The sequence below is a fragment of the Lepidochelys olivacea genome, assembly GCF_965140295.1.
Source record: "Lepidochelys olivacea isolate rLepOli2 genome assembly, chromosome: 3".
NCBI classification, from domain to species: domain Eukaryota; kingdom Metazoa; phylum Chordata; order Testudines; family Cheloniidae; genus Lepidochelys; species Lepidochelys olivacea.
Window position 1 is genome coordinate 136059582 of NC_140413.1, and position 25573 is coordinate 136085154.

The 25573-nt window shown below is 39.8% G+C and overlaps 1 protein-coding gene across 3 annotated transcripts; it reads left to right on the plus strand.

The window, feature by feature from the left end:
* On the plus strand, positions 1-25501 carry LGALS8 (galectin 8). 3 transcript variants are annotated; one of them, XM_084623016.1, is made up of 10 exons: positions 1-145; positions 2704-2846; positions 6533-6621; positions 7878-8088; positions 9449-9568; positions 11920-11976; positions 12054-12080; positions 13961-14049; positions 22281-22446; positions 22975-25501. In XM_084623016.1, the coding sequence occupies exons 2-10, from the start codon at positions 2808-2810 to the stop codon at positions 23122-23124; spliced, it is 948 nt and encodes a 315-aa protein (XP_084479142.1). In that variant the 5' UTR covers positions 1-145; positions 2704-2807; the 3' UTR covers positions 23125-25501. The 3 variants fall into 3 exon arrangements, with proteins under 3 accessions (XP_084479142.1, XP_084479143.1, XP_084479144.1); XM_084623017.1 differs by lacking the exon at positions 12054-12080; XM_084623018.1 differs by lacking the exon at positions 11920-11976.
* The last annotated feature ends 72 nt before the right edge of the window (positions 25502-25573 follow it).

Below are 25573 nucleotides of genomic sequence, written 5' to 3' on the forward strand. Positions count from 1 at the left end.
GGAAATAGAAGTGGAGGAACCATTTTTGCTGTGCAAACAGAGTAACTAGCTAAATTAACCCACAACTGATCAAAATGGAAACAGATACATTTGATTTACAGTAAGATTTCAGTCTGAAGCTTTGAAGAGGTTATTCTTTACAAAGGTAAGTTAAATATAAATTAAATATGATTTAAACAGAGTGACAGTGTCCTGTCAGGGGGAAAAAAAACTTGAAATTTTAAAAACGCAGATGTATTTAGATGCAGAAAAAAGGGTTGACTCCATTGAGGGGAGCATACAAAAGAAATAAGAACTAGAAAATTAAAAGGACCCTGCAAGGTTAAAATCATATTTTAAAAATATGCCTTTACTTGTGTTGTTAAAAACTCCTCTGATTATTAAAATTGAAACCTTTAAAAACTAATTTATTTTACACTAGTCTTATTTTGTTTACTGTTTAGGTTTTTCTCAAATGAGTCACTTTCACTTTATACAAGTCTGTCTTCACTTTCTAGTTCTGATGTACTAGCACAATCTTGGAAAGTTTGGGAAACAGACATTACAGGGGGAACCTTTATATCAAAAGTAACAATTTTACTGCACTGCTTTTTTTAAAAAAGGGGATATTTCTCTTACTATTGTTTTTATGTAAAACTTGGTTTTTTACAATATCTGTGGTTTGCGTTTAAATTGACCTGACCACATCTCTTAAAGTAATTCTTAAAGCTCATGGAGAATGATAATCTGACTGACTATAGCAAATGGCAGGATTATTTGCCTATTTGGTGTTTATTACCAGGAATATTTTGGAGTTAGTGAGATATTATTACATCATTGTGACATTGAAGGTTATTACAATTTTTTTTTTCATTTTGGAGCAGAAATGTGTTTACCAGAAAACCCTAACTTCAGTCCCGCTCCGCATTTAGAAATAGAAATAATGCAGCTCACCAGTTTCAGCATTGGTGCTTTAGTTTAATGAATATTGCAAGTAATTTTCTCTCTGTTGACAGAGAGAGGAACTTGGGCATCTGCTGTGCATTTCTATCAGTGAATCCCCACCCACATGCAGAACCCAGCAATTATATATCATTCCCTCATTCCAGAAATACCTACATTCCAACTTTCTCTCCATGTTATGCCCCACTTTCTTGAAATTGCCACACTGTCCAAGGCATCCAGCAACACTGCCAAGATTTCAAATGCACCACAGGCTGAGACACTTAATATCAGATAGCTATGCCAGTTTGTACATGTGCCACAGAATTCTCAAGCTTGTTCATTTTCTATAGTCCCAGAGTCCTCTTTTTTAATGAAGTCTAGATTGCTGTCTCAGGTCATGGGAAGCAGCAGCATGGTCAAGTGAATAGGCTACCAAATTAAGAGTCATAAGATCTGGGTTCCATTTCTGGCTCTTCTACTAGCCTTCTCTGTACTGGGAATATCATATCTCTTCTGTGCCTCTGTTTCTCCATCTCTAAGATGAGGCAATGATATTTGCCTTTCTTTGTAAATTGCTTTGAGATTAATGGGTGAAAAACGTGATAGAAAAACTAAGTGTTTTGTTGCCACATAATAATAAAATATAGAAAAAATTAAAATAGAATAAAAAAAGTTACAATACGCCACACCTCCACTGAGAGACTGAAGTAAATAAATCATGATGCATGAGTACAATAGTCGACTTTGTTCTGATTGGTCAAATATATTGTAACAAATATCAGGCAGTAATACAGCAAACATAGGCCCCACTAAGTCTGCTTAAATGAAATTGCCTTTATTTGCATAATAGAATGCTACAAATAATATTATTGTTTATTGGTTTACATTTGGGTATTACATTCTGGTCACTGTGGGATGCCCTTCCGAAGAAGGGAGGGGTTGCTGAGTACAAGATACGCTAAGAAGCTGTAGTTTCATTGCTGTCCAGTGCTATCTGTTCAGTGACTCTGTCAGTACTGTCCTTGAAATGTTCATTGATATCTGGGATTGTATATGCTGAAGGACATAGAAAACAGAAACTTTGCATCTTAGCTGTAGTTTTTCCTAGTTTTTTCACCACATTAGCAAAGGTAAGAGAACCCATGGCCTTTTGATTGGTCAGGAGAAAGCAACGGTCAGCCTACAGACTCTCCCTCAGGAGATTTAGGAATTAGCAAAAGAAGAAAATAAAATTGCTCTCTTGCTTATTTCAGACCAGATTTTGCTTGGCTCTTGTGTAGGAAGTAGGAACGTGCAAAGAGCCTTCCCATCTTGCACTTCCACATAAGGACCAGGAACAACTGCAGTCCCTGGGTGCAGGGACCATTCCTTCTCAGCTCCTCTGTGGGACTGTGACTCCATTCTTCTCCCACAATTTCCATGCTAACAAGAAGATCTAGACACCTGTGTAGAAAGGAGAATGGTGGACCATGCTTAAGGACTGTGCATTGTCCACACTTCCAGGCACAGTGGGGAGCTATGGGAGAGATTATATAACCAATCATTCCCAGAGTTCTTAAGCAAGCTTTGTAGCTATGTACACATTGCCCTATGGTAAGGGGTAATGGGACAGCTAAGCACTTAATTTTCATATCTTGTACAAACTGTAAAATTAAGCCAGCAAATTCTTGTTAAAAATAGTATGTCAAAAAGCATGAAGAAGATTTAATATTTTGAAGGCTGAACAAGGATTACTTCATTCAGTTTTTTTAATTAAAACTTAATTTTGGTTTTCCAAAGGTATCCTTTCTTCAATGTCAACAAAACAGTGAGAAATTTAACTATATTCAAAATCCATCGCTGGTCACACCTAGCCAACAGACTTGGCTGAAGGAGGGAAGACGATGCCCTTGGACCAACTGCAGAAGACAATCCATAACCCGGTAATTCCCCATTGTGTAAACAGCTTCTCCCTGAGAACACTGGGCAGCTTTACCCCAAGGGACTTTGCTCTTACATGTCAGCTAGTCAGAACTGTGTGTTGTTTGTGTGGTGATAGGAATATTGAGAAATCTCCAAATTTCTTCTGTATATGAGAATAACACCTGCTGCTTTCAGTACAGTTCCTGTTAACAGGGGTAGGGGACTTGGAGCTGTGTGTATCTTCAAAGTTAAAGTAGAGTGTATCCAAAAAGGAGAGAGCACTCATAAATTTGGAGTATCACAAGTCTTATCATTGTGCTGTGTCAGCATTGCCCCATGTCAGTGGAAATGTGAGGCTTAAATCTGGTGGAGCACTTAGCTATACCCTTTTTAGGAGACAGAATTGGGCTTTTTGGCATGCAGAACAACTACCTGTATCTTCCCCATTCTTCTTCATAATTTCCATGTTCTTTTTCGGGGCTGAACCCAGCATTGTGTTATTCTTTATTATTTGGTAGTTCTAGGTTTGTGTGGGTTTCACAACCTTGTTCTTGCAGAAGATGTATTAATGTATCAGTTTGGTTTTGGTTATGTGAAGGAAGAAGTTGAATGGGAAGCTAGTTTCAAACTTAACTATGAAGGGAATAGCACCCTCCAATAAAAATACATATGAGCCTATATTACAGGCAAAGCTGGTAGCACTGCCTATTATGAAGGTTGCCCGACACTTCTCAGTAGAAGACACTGTCTTCAGTTGCTTATAACTTTGCTCATACGTTGACTGGGGTAAAATTTTCCTTGCTAGGTGTCTAAGTCGGGTTGACGTTTTCTAGAAAATTTCAGCCAAAATGGTTGAGTTGTTGCCAAGAATGAGGCTAGTAAAAAGTGTTATTTTGCCCTTGTTAAAAAATTCTGGTGACCTTTTCTTTTAGGCAGGCCATTCGTCCGGTTTTAAGCTGGACTGTCCTGATTTTGGAAAGTTTTGTCCCTGTCCTGCACTGGACATAGTTTTGTCCAGTATCATCATGCATGCAAGGGCATGCAGGCAGGAGCAGGCCCACGCTGTTGCGGAAATACTGGAATGTTTGATGTTCGAGGATGTGTCAGTGGCCATCCTGTTTTCTTTGAAAGTCCATGCTTTGGAGCAGGAACATGAAATTTGGTGGGGGGTGAAGGGGTAGCTTTTGTGTAATTGATGTGCCTTTGCCTTCCCCGTGAAAATCTGCTCAAATTTGGCCCAGTTATGAGTCTCTGAAAAATCTCAAATTGAACGTGCTCAATAGACTTCTTAGATATTAACTGCTACATTTCCAGAAATTTCTGTGCACATGGAGCATGCTCCAGTTCAGGGCTTATCTGGACTTTACTTGCAGTTACGGCTATGGGCTATGAAAGGACGGGCACATGAACTGAGAGCAAGGAGCCTGTCTCTCCTGTGCTCTCAATGACCCCGCTGCTGGGCCCAGGCAGAATAGAGGAGGAAGCTGCATAGTTCAAGACAAGGACAAGATCTGGACCTGTGGAGCGGCAGGGAGAGTAGATTGGGACAAGAAACCAGAAGGGGTCAGGGTCAGAAACTGGGACTGGAGGCTGATGAAGAGGAGCAGGAAACTGGGAATGGGAGTTTGAGTAGGGACACTGGGACTTAGGAGGGGACTGGGAGCCAGTAGGTATGGGAGGGGGAGACTCAGATTAGATAAGAATCTGGGAGTAGAGACTGGAAATGGGAATCAGTGGGAAGCTGGGAAAAATGTGTGGGAGGGACAGATCTGATGAAGAGACAGTGTGGTGGGAGAATTGGGATAGTTTGGACAAGACTGGGACAGGGAGCTGTGTGACTCTGTGATGCACTTGCGCCCAGCCAACCAAGCGAGCCAGATAGCTGTATATCTGTGACTTGTCCTCTTGTTATTACCACTTCTCCAATTAGTGTCATCTACCAACTTTATCAGTGATACTATGTTTTCTTCCAGATCATTGATAGAAATGTTAAATAGCACAGGGCCAAGAACCAATTCCTTTGGAAACCCACTAGAAACACACCCACTTGATATTTCCCCATTTACAGTTACATTTTGAAACCAATCACTTAGCCAGTTTTTAATTTTTAGTGTATACCATATTAATTGTATATTGTTCTAGTTTTTTAATCATGTCATGCAAGTCAAGTCAAATGCCTTACGGAAGTCTAATTATATTACATCAACACTATTACCTTTTATCAACCAAACTTGTAATCCAATAATAAAAAATAAATAAATTAGTTGACAGGATCTACTTTCCATAAATGCATGTTGATTGTCATTAATTATGTTACCTTCCTGTAATTCCATATCAACTGCCCTTTTATCATGCCCAGGATGGATGTCAGGCTGAGAGGCCTATAATTATCTGGTTATCCTGTTTACACTTTTAAAAATTGGCACGACATTATCTTTTTATCCAATCTTCTGGACCTTTCCTAGTGTGCTAAGACTAGCAGTCCAGTGAGCTCTTCATCTAGCTCTTTTAAAATTCTTAGGTCAAATTATCTGGACCTGCTGTTTTAAAAATGTCTGACTTTTAGTAGCTGCTATTTAACACCCTCCTGAGATACTAATAGAATGGAAAGTGTTAGCATATGAAATGACTACATCATAAGAATGGCCCTACTAGGTCAGACCAAAGGTCCATGTAGCCCAGTATCCTGTCTTCCGACAGTGGGCAGTGCTAGGTGCCCCAGAGGGAATGAACAGAACAGGTTATCCTCAAGTGATCCATCCTCTGTCACTCATTCCCAGCTTCTGGCAAACAGAGGCTAGGGACACCATTCCTGGCTAATAGCCATTGATGGACCCATCCTCCGTGAATTTATCTAGTTGTTTTTTGAACCCTGTTATGGTCTTGGCTTTCACAACATCCTCTGGCAAGGAGTTCCACAGGTTGACTGTACGTTATGTGAGGAAATACCTCCTTTTATTTGTTTTAAACCTGCTGCCTATTAATTTCGTTTGGTGACCGCTAGTTCTCGTGCTATGAGAAGTAGTAGACAACACTTCCTTGTCTACTTTCTCTTCACCAGTTATGATTTTATAGATCTCAATCATATGTCCCCTTAGCCATCTCTTTTCCAAGCTGAAAAATACCAGTCTTATTAATCTCTCCTCATACGGAAGCCGTTCCATATCCCTAATAATTTTTGTCGCATCATTTGTTTTTTTCCCCAAATGCAGAACAGAAATGTTTATTTAACACTTCTGCCATTTTTGCATTATTATTGATAATTCTACCATTTCCATTTAGTAATGGACTAATACTATTGTCTTGATTCTTTTTGTTCTTAATATACTTAAAAAACCTTTTTCTTATTGTCCTTAACTCTGCGGGCCATATATTTTTCCTTGTGTCTCTTTGCTTCCCTTATCAATTTTCTATAATTCCTAGATTCTGTTTTATATCCATTACTATCAACTTTCCCTTTCTTACATTTATTATTTTTTTTATTTTATTTTGTATAGTTGCCTTCACTCCCCCTTTAAACCATGTTGTTTTTTAGGCAGTTTGGCCATCTTTCTTGTTATGTTGGTTATTTAGAAAATCTTGCTCTCCAAATCATTAGATAAAACTGGGAATTTTGCTATATTGGTTTTGTTTTCATTATTCTTTTTGACCTAAACATCCCCAAATGTTATTTTGAATTTATTCTATTTTCCCCTCCTTCTCATAGGTTATTCCATACACTGGGACAATCCTTAGTGGTCTCCTTCCTGGAGAACTAGTTGTAATACAGGGAAGTGTTCCTGATGATTCCGACAGGTAATGTCTAAAGCCATATGACTTTTAAGAGGTTATATTGTGAATGAGCCTTTGAGAAGGCAAGCTGATCAAAACCCAACTAAACAGCTTTTCATAGCTTGTGGGATGCATATTCACTGGAAATGTTTTAATTTTTCTATCATAAAATTGGGGCATTATAAACCTGATCCTGCTTCTGTCAGTGGAGAGGCTCATTACTGTAATGAACATTGGATGAGATCCCAAGTTGTGTGACTGAAAATGGCTGAGATCTTTGGAAACAAACCCACAGCCTCAATAACAAACATTTTTCAGTTTTGAAAAAGTAATTAACATTATATTTCAAAGTGACACAATCCTTAAATCTTTAATTTATATTTAAAAACTGAGAACTGCCACCATATAGACACTTATAAAATATGTTGATTTATAAAATGCTCTGAATATATACAGTAGTGTCACACAATGCTGAATTTGTGTGTGTGTTAATAGGAAGCTAAGGAGTAAATAAAGGTTTCAAGGTGAAATTTTAAAGAGAATAAGTAACTCCGCACCTTGCTCCCTGGCCTCTGCCCACTTTTTTTGTCTCGTCGCTTGGCTCCCTTTGTTTCCTCCCTTTTTTGATCTTATTCAACTTCTTATGATCCAGAAACCTTTTCTCTCTAAGGGCAGTATCTGAAATAATAAAAGTGTTGTCACCTGGAAGAATCAGGCTTCAAATAGCAGGGAGGATGCATGATCTGGTGGCTAAGGTCCAGGATAGGGAATTGAGATCTAGGTTCTATTACCTATTCTTCCACAAGTTTCCTATGTGAATTTGGTCATTTAATTTATTTTTCCATCTTTAAAATGGGAATGAGGATTATTTAGAGGGGTAATGAGGATTAATTTATTGAAGTGTATGAAGTGCTCAGATGTTATGGTGATTAGCACCTGAGAAATGCTTATAAGTTATTCTAGTTCTCAGTAATAGATTAAGGGGAAGATTTTTGAAAACACATGAGAGTAAGGCACCCAACTCCCATTCATTTTCAGTGGGAGCTGGGAGCATAACTGTCCATTGTGACTTTAAAAATCTTCCCATTTTTGGTTAGATATAAATTAGTATTATGTACGTAACACTTCAGTTTTTTACTTCTAACTGTTTTGTAATCACCATAACTAGGTTTAATGCAAAGTTTTTGTATTAACAACCAAAATGTAATTAGATATATGAATCTGTTGAGAGATCACTTCTGGATGAGCTGAACTGAATGTGTGTTTTAATTTGTGGTCAGGTTCCAGGTGGACTTCCAATGTGGCAGTAGCACAAAACCTCGTGCTGATGTGGCCTTTCACTTCAATCCCCGCTTCAAAAAATCGGGTTCCATAATCTGTAACACTCTGGAAAAAGAAAGATGGGGTTGGGAGGAGATCACTTATGAGATGCCTTTTCAAAAAGGAAAGCCATTTAAGATTGTCTTTATGGTTTTGAAGGATAAATTCCAGGTGAGTCCCTAAGGAAGGTGAATATTTAGCCACTTGTCATGCCATAAACGCAAACTTATTTGGAAGCATCAGTGTCAGTATTGTTTACTGTTATGTACAGTTTAATTACAAAGAGAAACTATAGGCTTTCCGTGAAAGGGGGGCACTGTGGAGTAATGTATGCCTTTACTTTTATATACTTGTACCTGAAGAGTTGTGTGTTGAGGGAGCAAATATCTTCCTGATTATATGAGCTGTTACACAACCCCTCTCCTTTCCCGTGTGCAAAAGGGCTTCTCCTGAACACGGCAGCCTTCCTGCACACAGAAGAGTGCTGGACAATGCTCTCTGCATCAGTCAGAGGAAGTACTAAAGAGAAACAAATATCTATCCAGCTCCATCAGATTGAGATAAGACAAGTGTAGCTCTAAACAGGGCGTTGGAGCTGAGCCCGTGGAGCAGCTCCGGAGCAGTGGAGCTGCAGGTTTTTGCCTGGAGCTGGGGCGGAGCCGGAGCACGGCTCCAAAGCCCTGGCTCTAAATAAGTCTATAGTCCATATGCCATCAAATGGTGACGTGCTGAGAGAATCAAAATATGATGAGAGATGAAATATCAAAACCAAAGTATAAATGTGCAGTAAATTTATCTTTGTTATTGAATGCCATTAAACATTCCACACTATTGTAAAGAAACATAACTAGGCAAGTATTTCTGTTTCTCTACCAAACCCCATGAACCATGGTGTACTTTAACCTTGTTCTGGAGGAGGAAGATGACAATATCTCTGTCTCCACAGCTGTTTAATTCCTGGTTATTACATCTAGTCTTCTCTTGATTTTATCTCCAGGGCTTTTCAGAGTGGCTGGAGTACAGCTTTCTCCACACTACTTGAGGACTACGTTGTAGTTCATGAGTTAAAGAAACAGATTACCATATTCATTTCAAGTAACACTAGTGAGGTTGTGTAGTAGGGTCATTGTGGTGTGGTGCTAATATATAGAAGCGGAAGTGTTGGTGGGTGGGTGGGTGGGGAGAAGGGAATATTTAAACATAACATATTAAGAAAAAGAAATGAAGTCAGCGATTACAAGGTAATCAAGAAAATCAGACCCCAAAACAGTCAATAGACTTTATGCAACTTAACCATGATTATTATATTACCCATCATGTTCACTATTTCAATTTCAAAATGTGAAGGAAAAGAAAATGAATTTAAACCTAAATTCTTTGTTGTCAAAGGCATGTTCCAAAGCAAGAAGCTAAAACAAAACACGACTGACTAAAATTGAGAGAAATGTAAAGGTTTAGTAGTGATCTTCTGTTGAGTATATAAATACTATTTCAGATATCAGTACATTTCTGCCTTTTTCTCCCTCTTTAGGTGTCTGTAAATGAAAAACATTTGCTGCTGTACAACCACAGAGTTAACCTGGAAAGAATAGATACACTGGGGATATATGGGAAAGTACAGATTCAGACTATAGCGTTTGTTTCTAACAATGTAAGTTGCTGAATTGGATAGTTAATTTTGGGTTGCCTTTCCTTATGTCTTTCTACTTCATATTGTGCTGTACTGAAGTAAGATATCAACAGTGAAAATGAAGTAACACAGAAATAAAATCTATATTAACTTCAATATAGAAGTACAGTAATGTCTCCTGACATATCCAGTATAATGATTTCTTCCCCTATTCATCCCCCCAAAATATTATCTGAATGTTTTGTTCCTTAAATGTCAGATAAACAAGGTTATATTGTACAACTCTGAGCCTTGTCTAGAGCTACAGCTAATCATTCCTCTGCTCAGTGTTCGAATGTCTTTTTTTCTATTTTGGATTTGAATTTTCTGTGTTGGGGAGGGAAGCCCAGCCTACAAACTTACATCACAGTTAATATGAAAAACAGATTGGATGCAGAAATAGGCATGTGTAATTTACCCGCCCTGGAGACAAAGACCAGAATTTTCAGCTGCTTGTGCTTCAAAATGATCCCTGGAGCATCTTTCCCAGAATAATCTACTTCCAAACACTTGCATTAAGACAGAGCTAGAACTCTTTACAGAGTGTTTACTTGTATATGTGACCTTACTTTATCGACCAAAACAAACTCTAAATTGGCTGATTAGATGGTGAATGTACCTTTTTGAGCTTTGAGTCACCCACTGGCTGGGCTTCAATGCTTTGAGATGATATGGAGCAGCACAGTGCTTTCTCCTAATTGATTCAGACAAACTGCCAAATCTGTTGAAGGTGAACCAATGGGAGGGAACTGCTCAGTCGGTCTCTCTCCTGCACAACCCAGTATAGAAGACGAGACTTCTATTTATTACACAGGGAAGACATGCAAAACCCCACAGACTCTTCAGGTATGAAGGGGCAGATGAGAGTCTCCCCATCCCTCCCTTACTATTCTGGAGGTGAAGCTCAGCCTTCTGGGCTGTCAGTCAAATGAGGCCCTTGTGAAGCAGCCAGGTCCACTGCAACAGCTTCCCTGTTCTTTGTCCTAGCATGAGGAGATTAAGCTTGCTGCAGTAGACAGCAGCATGGGGATTGCCAGCAAAACAGTAAGGGAAGTGCCCCTCTTCACACCAGTGCAGACAGTGGCTAGTGAGTGCAACAAGGCAGCACAGCACAAGGGGTAGGGGAACAGCCCAGAAATGCAGTTAGGTAGGACAATAGTTCTCTCCCCTTCCATACCAAACTCTGACTCATTCCTTTTGTCTGCCTAAGAAGTAAAATTCCTCAGAAACTCAGGCGGAAGTATTTTTTTTCCTATGTGAAAGCTCCCTGGATTTCTACCTGCTAATCACAGCTTAAATCTTCCTTGTTTTCTACCAAACCTCTAGCCTGACTCAGGTCACCAGGGTAATAACTGTATTGAAGAGAGGCAGATTCTTTTGTATCTGAAAGAAACAGCAACTGAGCTCTGAAGAGGTGTCCACCAAGCTCCTTTATATATGCAGCATGTATGTAGCTCTATATCTGGGTACTTATATGGCCCTCAACATCTAAATGCCTGGATTAAATGTTAACCTGAAGTTGAATGTTTCAGTTTTGGAAGACTGATTCTGGGTGTAGTTTTGGAGCCAGCAAGTGTTGAACATTTTGACCTCTGCCTCCAAGTGCAATACAGAGAGAAAAACACATACGTTTTCTTAATCGTAGAAGAAAATGATCGTGTAATCACAGGTTTTCTGTTTTTGTATCTTTATAGTTTCTCTGTTGCTGTTTTGAGGCTGACCACAAAGTTGTTTCATTTTCTCTACTTTCTGTTTTCCTTCCCTGCTAGTGGGGACAGTTCTGCTAGCTTATGAATGAAGAACGGCGAGGGTTGCCCTGAAGCAAACAGGTTGAGGTTGTGAGCTGATATGAAAGTGGCTAGGCCAAAGCTTGTTCACGTTTAGCAATATTCAAATTCAAGATTCAAGTTACACGCCATGTGAATTATGTAATGTAAAAAACCAGATGACTGAAATCCCAAGATCCTCTAGGATCCTATCCCTTAAAGGCCCTGCAGAATTGTCTTCCTCATTCCATTTAGGAATGCTGAATGTGGTGTCCTCCAAAAAATCCCATCAGTACTATATTGAGGATCTGCCTGAAGGGTTACTCAAAAGCAATACAAGATGACAGGTCTCAGGCCTGTCAAGTGAGGGTCCAACCTAGAGCCAGATCCTTTTAGATAGCACAATGTGGTTTCACTAGATAGTCTTTTGAATAACTTTTAACCATAGTCACAGGATTTATAGTAGTCTAAAGCCACACATCTTCGTGTATAGTTCTAAAAAACTTAGTTTAGAATCAGAATTTTTGAACATGTGAGCAGTGATCTCTAAATATCTTTCCTCTGCAGTCTTCACAAGGCTCTCAGCCATCATCTTTAGGAATAACAAAGATAAACTCAGAAAATGTACGTATGCCTATACTGTGGTTATGTGATCTTCCCATTCTTTGATGTTCTAGTTAACTTTATTTATTTATTTGTAGGGAGTAGTGCCTGATGGTTCACAACTTGTAAGTATTGTTTTATATATGAAAATTGCAAATATTAAAACATCTGAATTGGTTTAGCTTCAACTTCCAGCCATTGAATTGTGTTACATCTTTCTCTGCGAGATTGAAGAGCCCATTTTTAAATATTGGCCCCCATGTAGGTGCTTATAGACTGTAATCAAGTCCTGACCTGAAACTATTTGCAAATTTGAAACAGAGTGTTTCGGCCATTCATAAAGTGGCCAGAGGAGTAGGTGTCCCCCCTCCCTCCCCTTTTAACATTTATCCCAGTGGGTAAGGGCACTCTCCTGGGATGGGGTAGACTCAGGTTTAAACCCCTGCTGTGGAACACATTCAGAATGGACTTTTTCAAATCACTGAAAATTCTGAAAAGTTTGGTTAGACCAAACCGATTTTGTTTTTTATTGAACTGCCACTGAACCAAAAAATTAAGTGGCAGCGTGCACAGCGCTATGTTGGCGGGAGAGCTTCCCCCGCTGACATAGCTACTGCCACTTGTTGAGGTGATTTTCATATGTCGATGGAAGAGCTCTCTCCCGTCAGCACAGAGCGGCTACACAAGCCATCTTACAGTGGCGCAGCTGTATGGGTACCTCTGTGCCGCTGTAAGCTTGCTAGTGTAGACATGGCCTGAATTAATGGGTGAAATTTTAATCCTGTGCACAAAAACTTACCAAAAAGGCAGATAAGCTTGCTCAAGTGCAGATTCCCACTACAGCTCCAACCCTTAAAAGCAAGGAAATATGGATTTAAAGGAAATACCCTGTGACACACTCCTGAAATCAATGATTGTCAATTGGATGGTGCCCATCCCAGAGAAGTACCTTCTACTGAAAGAATTCTACACACTACACTCAGTGCATTCATCTTACTTGCACAAATCCTTAATTCTGATATCAGCACCAATGGCCTGTGCCTGGAACATGGCCAGGGCCCACACTGCTGGAGGAATAATAGTATATTAAGGAGTTCCTGTACATCATGAGGGCTGTAGACGTAAGAGCTCTGCATGGAGAGGAGTTGCAAGATTCTCACCTAATCACATGCTTCCAGGAGCTGGGGTTTTAACAGACATGTCAACTATCATGAGACTTGTGTTAAAATCATGAGAGTTGGCAACGCTGCTGGCACTGAAGTCCCTTTAAATTGAGCTCGAGAAGCCTTTGAAACACTGATTCCAGCTTCGACAAGTTTTTAGCCTGTGAATTTAATATCAATCCTTTGACACACACACACACACACACACACCCTGCGCCTGCAGGCTCATCATCTCAGGCGGATGATGATGCCCATGTGAAGCCTCAGGGACCCTCCACACCAGCACAGGGGGCTGATTGCAGAATCAGAGGGTTGTTGGTACATTTTTCACAACTTCAGGGCTGTAATGTTAACAATGGGCTTGTTCCAACTCAGTAAACAGCACAAGTCAATTCCATGAAGGGAAACACCCAGTTGCTACTGCAGGTAGGACAAATTTCTTATCTCAGGAAAGTGAAACTTAGTCTGTTGCATTGTCCAGCAGTAGCCATGGCTGCAGAGAAAAGTCTCCTGGATGAAGCTACTTGTACTATCTGTCTGGAGTATTTTAAAGACCCATTGATTATCCAAAAGATTTTAAAAATTAATTATAAACACTAAATAAAGGATCCTGGAATGAACATGCCTATTTGCCTTCCCACCCATAACTTAGATCATCCTAGTGGTGGGTGAAAATAATTAATTAAAAGACATGGAAAATTTGAAAAAGACAAGTAGACATGTTCAAATTACTTAAAAAAATACAAAAGCAGAGACTGTCAGCAGGGAGGTGACTAATGGGGGTCATCAGAATGTGTATTTAAAGCCACAGGCTATAACTCTGAGCACGGTTGCCTTTTCAGGTGGTTCCTTACATTGCAAGGCTTAATTCTGCACTTCGTCCTGGACAGACAGTTGTCATCAAAGGAGAAGTGAATAAAAACCCAAACAGGTCAGTAAATCGCAGTGCTCTTACATTCTAGTAGCAGATTAAATTGTAACGTAATACTGTCATTGTTCATTACTCCTATTAATATCTGAGTTACTCTGTCATCAAGTCTGATTCTTCCTTACCTGCACCTGCCCAGAGGACACAGATCTTCAATCCTACCTCAAGGTGACCATCTGAAGAGATCTGGATGTCGTTTTCTCAGGAGCCAATCAGCACTGCTCCTGAGTCTTAAAGTGGAGTTCTACTCTCACAAGTGATTGTTTAAGATCTGCACCCTGTGTATATTCAGGGCCACAGCTGTTCAGTTTAAAATTTATGTTCAGCTCTACAAAACCATCACAGTTGTGTAACATGTTGACACAACTTATCAACCAACCAAATACAAATGATGGAAAGTACAGTTCTTCGTGCAGCCCTATTCTACACATGTGCATGATGCTTCAGTCGTAACACCTCACCTTCCATGGCAGATTACTTCAGACAGATCCAGGAACTGATGAAATGCATCACTGATTAAGTGCATCCAATCACCTTAGAAGAGGTCCAGGATTCCCACAATAAATTCCTGGACAGTTTGCATACTTATTTCACATGTGTAGCCCTTCCAATCAATGAAGTTTTATTGGAGCCCTCTAAGACTATCTGGCAGACTCCAGTGACAGTACCACCCATTTGTAAAGCATGGTTATAAAAAAAAATACTACATCCCAGCCAGAGAGTGAGTTTTTATTCACCAAACTTTGATAGTGGAAGAGGTTAATGAGCGCGATAGCCAACACTGTGCTAAATCTGCTTACAATAAGGACCAGAAGAAGCTCAACCTCTTTGTTTGCGGAGGAGTAATCCTTACAACCAATCAGGCACTTATGTCAAGCTATGACTATTTAAACAACAATAATTTAACACCTTTACTGAATATCTATGAAAGGTGCATTGTGAGCAATTCAAGACCATCAGCCAGGAGGGTCAGCTCTTAGTGAGAACCTCATTGCAAGCCTCCATAGATGCAACTGATACTGCTGCATGGTCCATTTCCACTGTGGATCATGATGCAACAAGCAACATAGCTCCAGTTGTCAGGCTTCCCTATGGAGGTACTGTAGATAATACTCTTGAGGACCTTCCTTTGGATGGTCGCATATTGTTTTTTGGAGTCTACCAACTACTCCCTTCGCACCTTGAAAGACTTGATGGCTACTCTTAGATCCACTGGGATCTATACGCCTGCAAACAAAATGTTTAGCTAGTCTCAGACGTCAGAGATCTCACCCAGCTCATTTTTCTAGCTTCTGTAGTTCACCGAAACTCTCAGCCAAGAGGCCCTGAATACTCAAAAAAGAAGACTGCTGCTGCCATAGCTACTTCATCCCAGCCACCCTGTCATCCAAGCATCAGTTTTGATTGTTTGGCCAAGAGTCTGAACCACTCACTCTACAGAGATTTACTGCAGCATTATTCCATCCTCCTCACCCCTTTTGGATACCACCTCTCCCAATTTCAGTCTGCATGGGAGAACATAACATCTGACATATGGGTTTTGGAGGTCTTAACACTGGGGTTATTCCATCAAGGTCATGTCCGTCCATCCCTCCCTCCTGCCCTCCTTCCCCATCCCTCTTCAGGGACCTATCTCATGATCAGTTCCTGAGTGAGGAAGTTGCGTCTTTCCTATGCATAGGAGCCGTAGAACCAGTTCCACTTCAGCACAGGGGGAAAAGGGTTTTATTCAAAGTACTTTCTAGTCTCCAAAAAGAATGGGGGATGAAGGCCAATATTAGCAGAAAACAGAAATTCAAGATGGTGATTATTACAGGTATAATTCCCGCTTTAGATTCCAGGGATAGGTTTGCATATCTCAACCTTCAGGACACACATCTCCACATTGCAATTCACCCCCTCACAAGAGGTTCCTTTGATTTACAGGTCAGCCACGTAAATACCGCGTGCTCCCTTCTAGCCTCTCCTGTGTGTCCAGGGTATTCTCAAAGGCCCCGGCAGTTGTGGTTGCTCCTGAGTGTCCTTTAGGCGTAACTGTCTTCTCTTACTCGATGATAGGAATCAGCCTGAGTAGCCAATCAGGAGGTTCTATTGGCCGTACAAATGACAAAGTCCTTGTTTCACCTTTATGGCCTCCAGATCAGTCTCAAAAAGATCATTTTGATTCAGGTTCAACAGATTTCATAGGAGTCTCTCAAGGTTGTGACAGCTGTGGACAGGTTTGTGAATCTACAGAATCTTATTGCTCAGATTTCATCAAGGAACTGTCTTCAGCTGTCGGGTGATATGGCAGCATGCGTCTTCATGATCCAGCATGCCAAATTATTCTCCAGTGTTTCCAGGAATGGCGCAAGACAGTTGACAACCCAATAAGCAGTCTCAACAGACAGGTCTCCATTCCTCATTGGGTTCTGGACTTGCTCAGTTGGTGGAAGAACACCTTCAAAGTCTGTGCAGGAATTCTCTTCTTTCCAGCTGCTCCAACTGCTATCATCATTTCAGACTCATTTCTTTTGGGATGGGGAGAGCATGTTGGCACTCGCATCATCCAGGGCAAATGGTTTTCACAAGAGAGTCTTCTGCATGTCAACATTCTGGAGTTGAGGGAAGTCAGCTTGCTTCCACTTCTGCCGCTGATCCAAGCCAAATCCATCAAGATCATGGCAATGTGGCCTGCATGTTCTACATCAATCAGGGTGGAGAGCACACACCTCCTCACTCTGTGCTGAAGGAATAAAACTCTGCAATTGGTGCATGGTCACCAGATATTCTTCTCAGCTTCTCACCTTCTGGGTATATAGAACACCATGGCTGATGATCTCAGCAGGCACCTCTCCCAGAATTATGAGTGGGAATTGGATTCATGAGTCCTCAACAGCATATTTCTAACCTGGGGATTTCCAGAAGTGGAACTTCTTGCCAATGCAACCAAAGAAAAGAGCAAGAAGTTTTGTTCAAGAGTGGGTATTGATCATCAATCTCAGGATGCTTTCCTCATTTAATGAACAAAGGCTTTCTTTGTGCTTATCCACTAGTGTCCTTGTTCTTGAAAGTTCTCAACAAGATCAAGCAGGACAAAGAAAAGGTCATTTTGTCTGCTCCAACTTGGCCAAGACAAGTTTGTTATCCTCGTCTTATTTGGTTTACTTCTCACCCACTGTGGCAACTTCCAATCAGTTCCCATCTGTTATTGCAGGATGTCGGTCAGACACTTCATCCCAAGCTGGAAGTTCTGCGGCTCCAGGCATGGCTCCTTGATGGTTCTTGGAGTTAGAGACTTCCTGTTCAACATGTGCTGTTAAACAGTAGAAAGGAGTCCATGCAACATACTTAACTTCAGAAGGGAAGGAGATATTACTTCTGGTGTATCTGCTCTTCTTTTCACTGTCCTACACTACCTGTTGGAATTTTAAAAAATCAGCTCTTACTAGGAGTTCTGTCATTCATTCATCAGCGATCCCTCGATTCGAGGATGATCGGTAACACAGATTTACATATGGGTCCTGAGATGCCACAGATCCAACCACAGTAGGTACAGATATTTCCTGGTGGGTCAGCTGCCTGCTGGGAGAAAGTTCTTTCAAGGTACACTTGGTGGCTATGACAGCCTTTCATTTACTGGTCGAAGGCTTTTTGGTTTTTGTTCACTCTGTCAAGATTGCTTGCTGAGGTCGGACGAATCTTTTCCCACAAATTAGAAAACATACTCCTATATGAGACTTGAACCTTGTCCTTATGCCTTATAAAACGCTGCTTTGAACCACTAACTATAAGTTCGTTGCTTGACCTATCAATGAAAATAGCTTTCTTGGTGACCAACACTTCTGCCAGGAGGATTGGAGAACTGGGGGCTTTAATGGCAGAAACCACCTTTCCCCATTTACAGTGTTCTTCCAGGATAAGGTCTTGTTGTGATCACATCCTAAGTTTTTACCTGAAGTGTTGGCTGAATTTCATATTATCAACCAGATCATTCACCACCTGTTTTGTTTCCCCCCCCCGCTCCCCAAAACTGCATCAGACAAGGAAGGAAGCTGCCTTCCACACCCCGGATGTCAGAAGGTATTTGGACAGAACTAAACCATTCAGAAAGTGTCCCACACTCTTTGTGTCAATTGCAGAAAGATCCAAAGGATCCACAGTCTCCACCCAGACTTCCAAGATGGATCTCTGAGTGTATCATTTCATGTTATGACTCAACATTCAGTCTCCTTGTAGAATTTTAGCCCATTCTATGAGGTTTCAATCTACTTCCATGGCATTGCTCAATGTTCCAGTTACTGAAATTAGCAGAGCTGCAACATGGACCTCAGTACATACTTTCTCAAACTACTGTGCTTTGGTTCATGCCTCTAGAGTTGATGCTGCAGTTGGCAATGAAGTTTTGTCTTCAGCATTAGACTCTATTCCAAAGATCACTTCTCCCTACAGGAATACTGCTCTGGAGTCACCTTCAGAGGAGCAGACATAGGGACACTACTCAAAGGAGGAGAGGTTACTTATGTTGTGTAGTAACTGGTGTTTAAGATGTGTCCCCCTTTGGGTGCCCCACTTCAGGTGCACATGAGCCCTCCTTCCCCATTGCTTCGGAGTTTCCTCTGCTGAACTTTGTGATAGAGAAGGAACAAGGGGGGTTCACCCACGCAGCCCTGTGTATCCTTAGTATGGGGCATGAGGCTGCGTGGAGGGCACATACATGGGCCTAATGGGCACTGGTACCGACGATCTCTGATCAAAAGTGCAGGAGGTGCATGCGCACCTTAAGTGGACCACCCATAGGGATACATATCTTGAAGAACTCCAGGTGAATAATCTCACCTTTTGTGTTAGGATTAGGCATGGACTATTTCAACCAAACTGAGTATTTCAGAATGGAGAATGAATACAGGGAGCTAAACTGGGAGTGTCTCAGTTTAGCCTTAATTTGTAACACACAATATCAAACCAATGCTACGCATCATGTTACTAACAATGTAAGACACTCATATGTGCCCGCTGGATTTAGCATTGAACAATTCTTCCTGTCACAGGAAACAAATCTTCAGTGTGATGCTATTGGACACTATGACAGAAGACAAGTATATGTACTCTTTTAAAAATGATCCACAATAAAAGATGAGCAGCAGGAAAAAGGAACACTGATCTAAGAGAAAAATGTAAGGGTCCAATCCAGCAAACAATTATGTACAAGTGTAGTGACTCTTGCTGGATCGAGGCACTAGATTTGCAATCTTTCCAACTAGGATTTATGTCAAGGTAGGTATTTTTTGATTTAACAGCATTGATGCTTGCTAAGTTCCTAATGAACATAACAGCTGTAGCCTATAGGATTAACCTGCTTGCTTGCATATATATCTTTTCTTATAGTTTAAGGATTTGGTTTATTGTAATAGGTTTATAGATTTATATTTAAAGAAAGTTCTGCTGTTATGCAAGGGCTCTACAGGCCATATCCTGTATGTTGAGCTAAGGGAAAGTTGGCATATCTATGTCTGGGATCTTTCACCTAGATAGATAATGGTAAAATGGCATAGGGGGTTTCCAAGTCTATACCCTCAAGCTTAAGAGGTACACCACAAGGAAAGAACCAAAATAACCGGGAGAACAAAAATAACGTGTGTATAATCTAATGTAATTAATGTGTGTGTACATGTCATCAATATGTACAAACATACTAGCCTATGGAGTAAGTGTACCCTTACATTTTTGTGGGTAAAAAATAAAGTTTGGGCATAAAAGGAGGGTTCAGACACCTGTGCCCTATAAAAGAGGGCCTTGCTAGAAGGCCTGTACTTGTTTTTCTTAAACTTTCTAAGTTCCAAGGGGACTAGGCTAAGCTTGGTTTCCCTAAGCTTTTGTTCTTAGTTTTATTAGGTTTTAAGTTTGTTAGTTATATAAACTCTAAGTTAGCTTCAATAGCTCTTAGCTCTAGCTTCTTCTAAGATTTGCACCTCTCACTCAAGAATTAAGGAACCTGAACCGCCAAAGGCGAGACTGGTCCTGTCTCTCTCACCACCAGGTTATCAAAAAAGCGTGTAAGGATATTAATCAAAGCTTAATTATACCATATGTATCTTTTAAATAGCAGTAATACAATTTTAACTTTGTAACTCTAATTATTTTACCATTTAATTAAAACTTCATTTATTTTAATAAAAAGTCTTTAAGGCTATATTTGTCTCAGTGTGAGCTTCCTGTCATACCACCAAGGGTCCTCTGTAAAGCCTACTGTTGTACCAATAAAATAAAAACCAGCAGGATCTTATTAAAGGGAAAAAGGCAAAATACCACATTTATTGTGAATACAGAAAGAATCATAGTAAGCAGTTAGTTATAGTTATAACATTCCATTCAATCTCATATTTAGTCACACATTCATTCATACAAACACACACACAGGTTCTGCAAGGTTGTTATCATAGTTACCAGCCTTAGAGTTGCTCATGCCAAGCCACTGGCCAGGTGGCCTGGACATGAGGAGGGAGCAGGGCCTTGTCAGATGCTCATCTGATGCTCCTGGAAGTTGGTTTGCAGAATCAGACCCCAAAGTTCTCACTTTTTAGAGTCTATTTTTATAGGAATTTCTTCCTATGCCAGTCTATGGGAATTGCTTCATCATGCTGTTGCTGAATCAATCAGCAGATAGCACATTCCTGACGGCTCCAAGATGTTATCTTGTTCTTTGGTTCTCCCATTCTTGAGGCTGTTGGGTGGATTCCAGTCTGCCCTCCGGGGGGTCCTCTGGTTATTTCCACTTGACGCCTTCTTCAGCCGATGGACACTGAATTCTTAGGCTGGCACCTCCCTGATCATTCAGTTATTATCCACACCAAGCATCCATCCACATACATCCTCTATCTCTATTTTAATCACAATTGTTAATACAACAAAAGGGCGGGGAGTCTCTGGGTGCTGTTTCTGTTGTTAGAGTATTGCTTTGAGTCTCTCTCTCTGTGAATTGCTTTGAGAACAGACTCTGTCTTAGAATGTACTAACACAATTAGCAGCTTGCAAGTTTCACACATAGAGGGAGAGAAACCGTACCAAAAACCAAGAGACCTCTTAATTAGTAATACCCTGGAATTTAAACTATGGGGAATCAAACTCATTTGTGATTTTAATACAGAACTTCTTTAATATGATCCAACACTACTTTGGAACAAAAACCTTATCTTCTAATCAAACAAATTGGCAAGCCTAAAACCCATTAATTTGGATAGTATATTATTAACCTCCTAAATCAGGGGAGATACAATTGCTCTCTATAAATATATCAGAGGGATAAATACCGGAGAGGGAGAGGAATTATCTAAGCTCAGTACCTACGTGGACACAAGAACAAATGGATATAAACTGGTCATTGGGAAGTTTAGACTTGAAATTAGACGAAGGTTTCTAACCATCAGAGGAGTGAAATTTTGGATTAGCCTTCCAAAGGAAGCAGTGGGGCCAAAAGACCCATCTGGCTTCAAGATTAAACTCGATAAGTTTATGGAGGAGATGGTATGATGGGATAACATGATTTTGGCAATTAATTGATCTTTAAATATTCATGGTAAACACGCCCAATGGCCTGTGATGGGGTGGGATCTGAGTTACTACAGAGAATTCTTTCCTGGGTATCTGGCTGGTGAATCTTGCCCATATGCTCAGGGTTTAGCTGATCGCCATATTGGGGGTCGGGAAGGAATTTTCCTCCAGGGCAGATTGGAAGAGGCCCTGGAGGTTTTTCACCTTCCTCTGTAGCATGGGGCACCGACCACTTGCTGGAGGATTCTCTGCTCCTTGAAGTCTTTAAACCACGATTTGAGGACTTCAGTAGGAGATGAAGTGAGCTGTAGCTCACAAAACCTCATGCTCAAATAAATTAGTTAGTCTCTAAGATGAAGTGAGCTGTAGCTCACGAAAGCTCATGCTCACATAAATTGGTTAGTCTCTAAGGTGCCACAAGTACTCCTTTTCTAATAGGAGCTCAGACATAGGTGAGAGGTTTTTTGCAGGAGTGGGTGGGTGAGGTTCTGTGGCCTGCGTTGTGCAGGTCAGACTAGATTATCATAATGGTCCCTTCTGACCTTAAAGTCTATGAATCTATCTATGAATCGGGCAACACAACTCAGTGTATCTCTAAGATAATTATTGTATATCATTTGCTGAATTTTTCATTAAATGTGCTGCACTCTGTCTGGGATGTATGTGCGGTCTCTTGCTAAGGGTAATCTTAAAATGTTTTTCAGCTTTGCTGTTAATCTAAAATCAAGTGACTCAAAGGATATTGCACTGCATCTGAATCCCCGAATGAAAACAAAAGTTTTCGTGAGAAATTCCTATCTTTGTGATAGCTGGGGAGAAGAGGAAAAAGATGTCACTAATTTCCCTTTCAGCCCAGGAATGTACTTTGAGGTAAGGTTACATCAATTAGGATTAAAAAAACAAACAATGCCTGTGTATTAATGAATGGAAATAGTTAAATGATAGCCTTTTTATCTCATGTAGTTAGCAGGAGTTAAGATTCAGGGACAATAACTTTCTTAAATGTGAGTGTAACTGTTTGGGACTGAATCTAAAAAAGCAGCTATAAAAGTTAAAATTGATTCAAAGTATGTTACTGCTATGAAAAAAATACTTTATTCAATCCCCCTTTCTCCTTTGAACAAGTGAAAGTGCCTGAATTAGCCTTTACCTGTTGCAAGTGATATTTTCAGTAAACTATGCTCTGTATGTCCAAGCTGCATTCTTTCCCTTGCAGTTTTAATATTAAACTAAAATATATATATATATATATATATATATATTTTTTTTTAGTAAGGTCCTACACTTAGGAGCGGAAGTTAAGAATTTGTCTGATTCTGAATTAGACCACCCGAGTCTTCATTTTAATCAAATTAAAACTTAAGTGAAAACCTGTTGTGTTCCTGTTCTTGCTTTCAGTTGTTAATTTTCTGTGATGTTCATCAGTACAAGGTTGCTATAAATGGTGTGCACATCCTGGACTACAAGCATCGATTTAAACAACTTGAAAAGATCAGCGTATTGGAGGTTACTGGAGACATTCAGTTACTGGATGTGAGGAGCCTGTAGCATCATATTCTTCCACCCTCTGTTGCCCTTTACTCAGTACAAACTGGTATTGAATAGCCCAGATCCATGTCCCATTTATCCAAGTTTCTGTATTGGTGTTTATCACAAAGTTGAGCCCCAGGAGTCAAAATCCTATTAGACTATATCTTCCCCAGTTTTCAGTATTTTGGCAAACTAAAGTCACTTTATCTGCTTCAGTAGGCATAGATCTCCTGTTATATGAAGAATTCAATTACTGTACCTAGCAATATAAAGATTTGCTTTATAGTATTAGAATAATTGCAAAATAATTTGTAAATTAGAACACAGAAGGCTGTACTATGGAATGCTAATAACTATAAATTCAATATTGTCTGTTGATAAGAGCTGGACTGAAATATGATCTGTATCTGAAAATGGACTGTCAACCTCTTGAGATCTAATCAAGTTCTAAGTATATTTGAAGCCTTATTGTTTATATGCAATGTTAAAGAGGAATTATGTAAGGAAAGAATGTACTCTAATTTTAGGGAGAGCACATCTGCAGTCTCATTGCTTTACTCTGGTTTTTATAAAAAGAAAAGGAGTACTTGGGGCACCTTAGAGACCTTACAGCTGTAGCTCACAAAAGCTTATGCTCAAATAAATTGGTTAGTCTCTAAGGTGCCCCAAGTACTCCTTTTCTTTCTGCGAATACAGACTAACACGGCTGCTACTCTGAAATCTGGTTTTTATGTTAATATAACTTGAAATTAGTAGTATTAGACCAGAATAAACTGGAATAATGCTATGATGAATCAGAACCCTGCTATATTAAACTAGTGAACGTTAGTGGTAGCTCTACATCTTGAAAAGGTATTTCAGCCCCAAACCTAAAACATCTAACCTAAGCTACCTAACAGCATGTCAGCTTTGCTGAATTTTTTTGAAAACAAAACACCCTCCCTGGGGTCCAAGTGATATTTTATTTTCTTGTCTACTGCACTGCAGCACAGATGCTCTAAGCCACTTCCTTGACTCTCATAGTTATGTCAGCTTCTGCTGCTAAGTGGCATTAAGTCGAGCCCCTAAAAAAACCCCTGGCTATTCTGGTGGAATTCTGTAATTTTAGCTGAGATCAAAGTGAAATAACACTGTCCTCTCTTGGGTTGATTTAGCTAGCTCTTATCTTGTCAATTTTTGGAGATACAGTATTATAGGAGAGATTCTAAAAAGAGCTCTTATCTTTTTTTGATTCAAGTTGCTCAGGAATAGAAGTAATCATATCTGTGTTTTTCAAAAGGGTGTGGACCCATGGATGCTATGCATTAAATCTGAGCTCAGAGGCAATATTCAAGAGGTTGACAGGCAAGAGTGTTCACCTACTACCCCATTGACTAAGTTGCACTATAATACGCTATCTGAAACAAATATTTTGTAAAAAATACTGATTAGCATATACATAGACCCCCTGAGGCCAACAACATTAACATTTCCCTGAGGAAATCTTTATATGATGCATTTATAACAGTTTACAAGGTATTGTCTGTGATACCATTTCCCTTCTCACATAGGCCATGAGGTTAAAAATGGAAGTGTTCTGATCCAATACTTCTATAATTTCATATCCTATCTAGTTATTTGCTAATGATTTTCAGATGGCAACTGTGGTGTGGGATATGAAATGTGAAATACAAGACTTACAGAAATACAGGCAGTTAGTGCAGTTGAAATGTATAATAGATGCCGTAGGAATTAATTGAGTTGACTGCTGTAAAATTGTATAAAACAAAGATGACCTTCCAAAAATTAAATCTCAATTTTTGTGAGCTATGACTAAATATTTAATGTTGGTCTTTAAAGTGTATACAAGTTCATTATCTTTTGATAACTAACCCAATCCCTTGCCATATTATGCATATGCTTCAAGCAGCATATGAAATGTAACTAGTATCTTTGACTATGCTTATACACCATTATTAATTTATCTATTCACTGTCTTAGTATGTCCACTGGTAGTGGGCATGATGAGGAAGAAAAGGTGTGCGAAAGTTTTGTTATTTAAAAGGTGTGGGCTAATATTTCGTGATTAAGTTTTTCTATAGGCTTAAGGTTAGAAGCACCAGGAAGTAGTAAAGTTAGCTTTCAGTAATAGTACCTTACTAAAAAATCTCAATGGCCAAAATTCCAGGTAATTTTATGAAATACACTAAAAGGGAGAGGTATAAGGTATTTCAGATTTTATTATTGGAGTAGTTTCTAAGTGGTAGGTACTAAAGGGAATGATCTAAGAATAGATACCTACTCTGTAGTTTCTTCTGCTTAGAGTACTTTAACTGTGATCTCTCCTTCAATCAGTGAAAAGAAAAGGAGTACTTGTGGCACCTTAGAGACTAACAAATTTATTTTAGCATAAGCTTCCGTGAGCTACAGCTCACTTCATCGGATGCATGCAGCGGAAAATACAGTGCGGAGATTTATATACATAGAG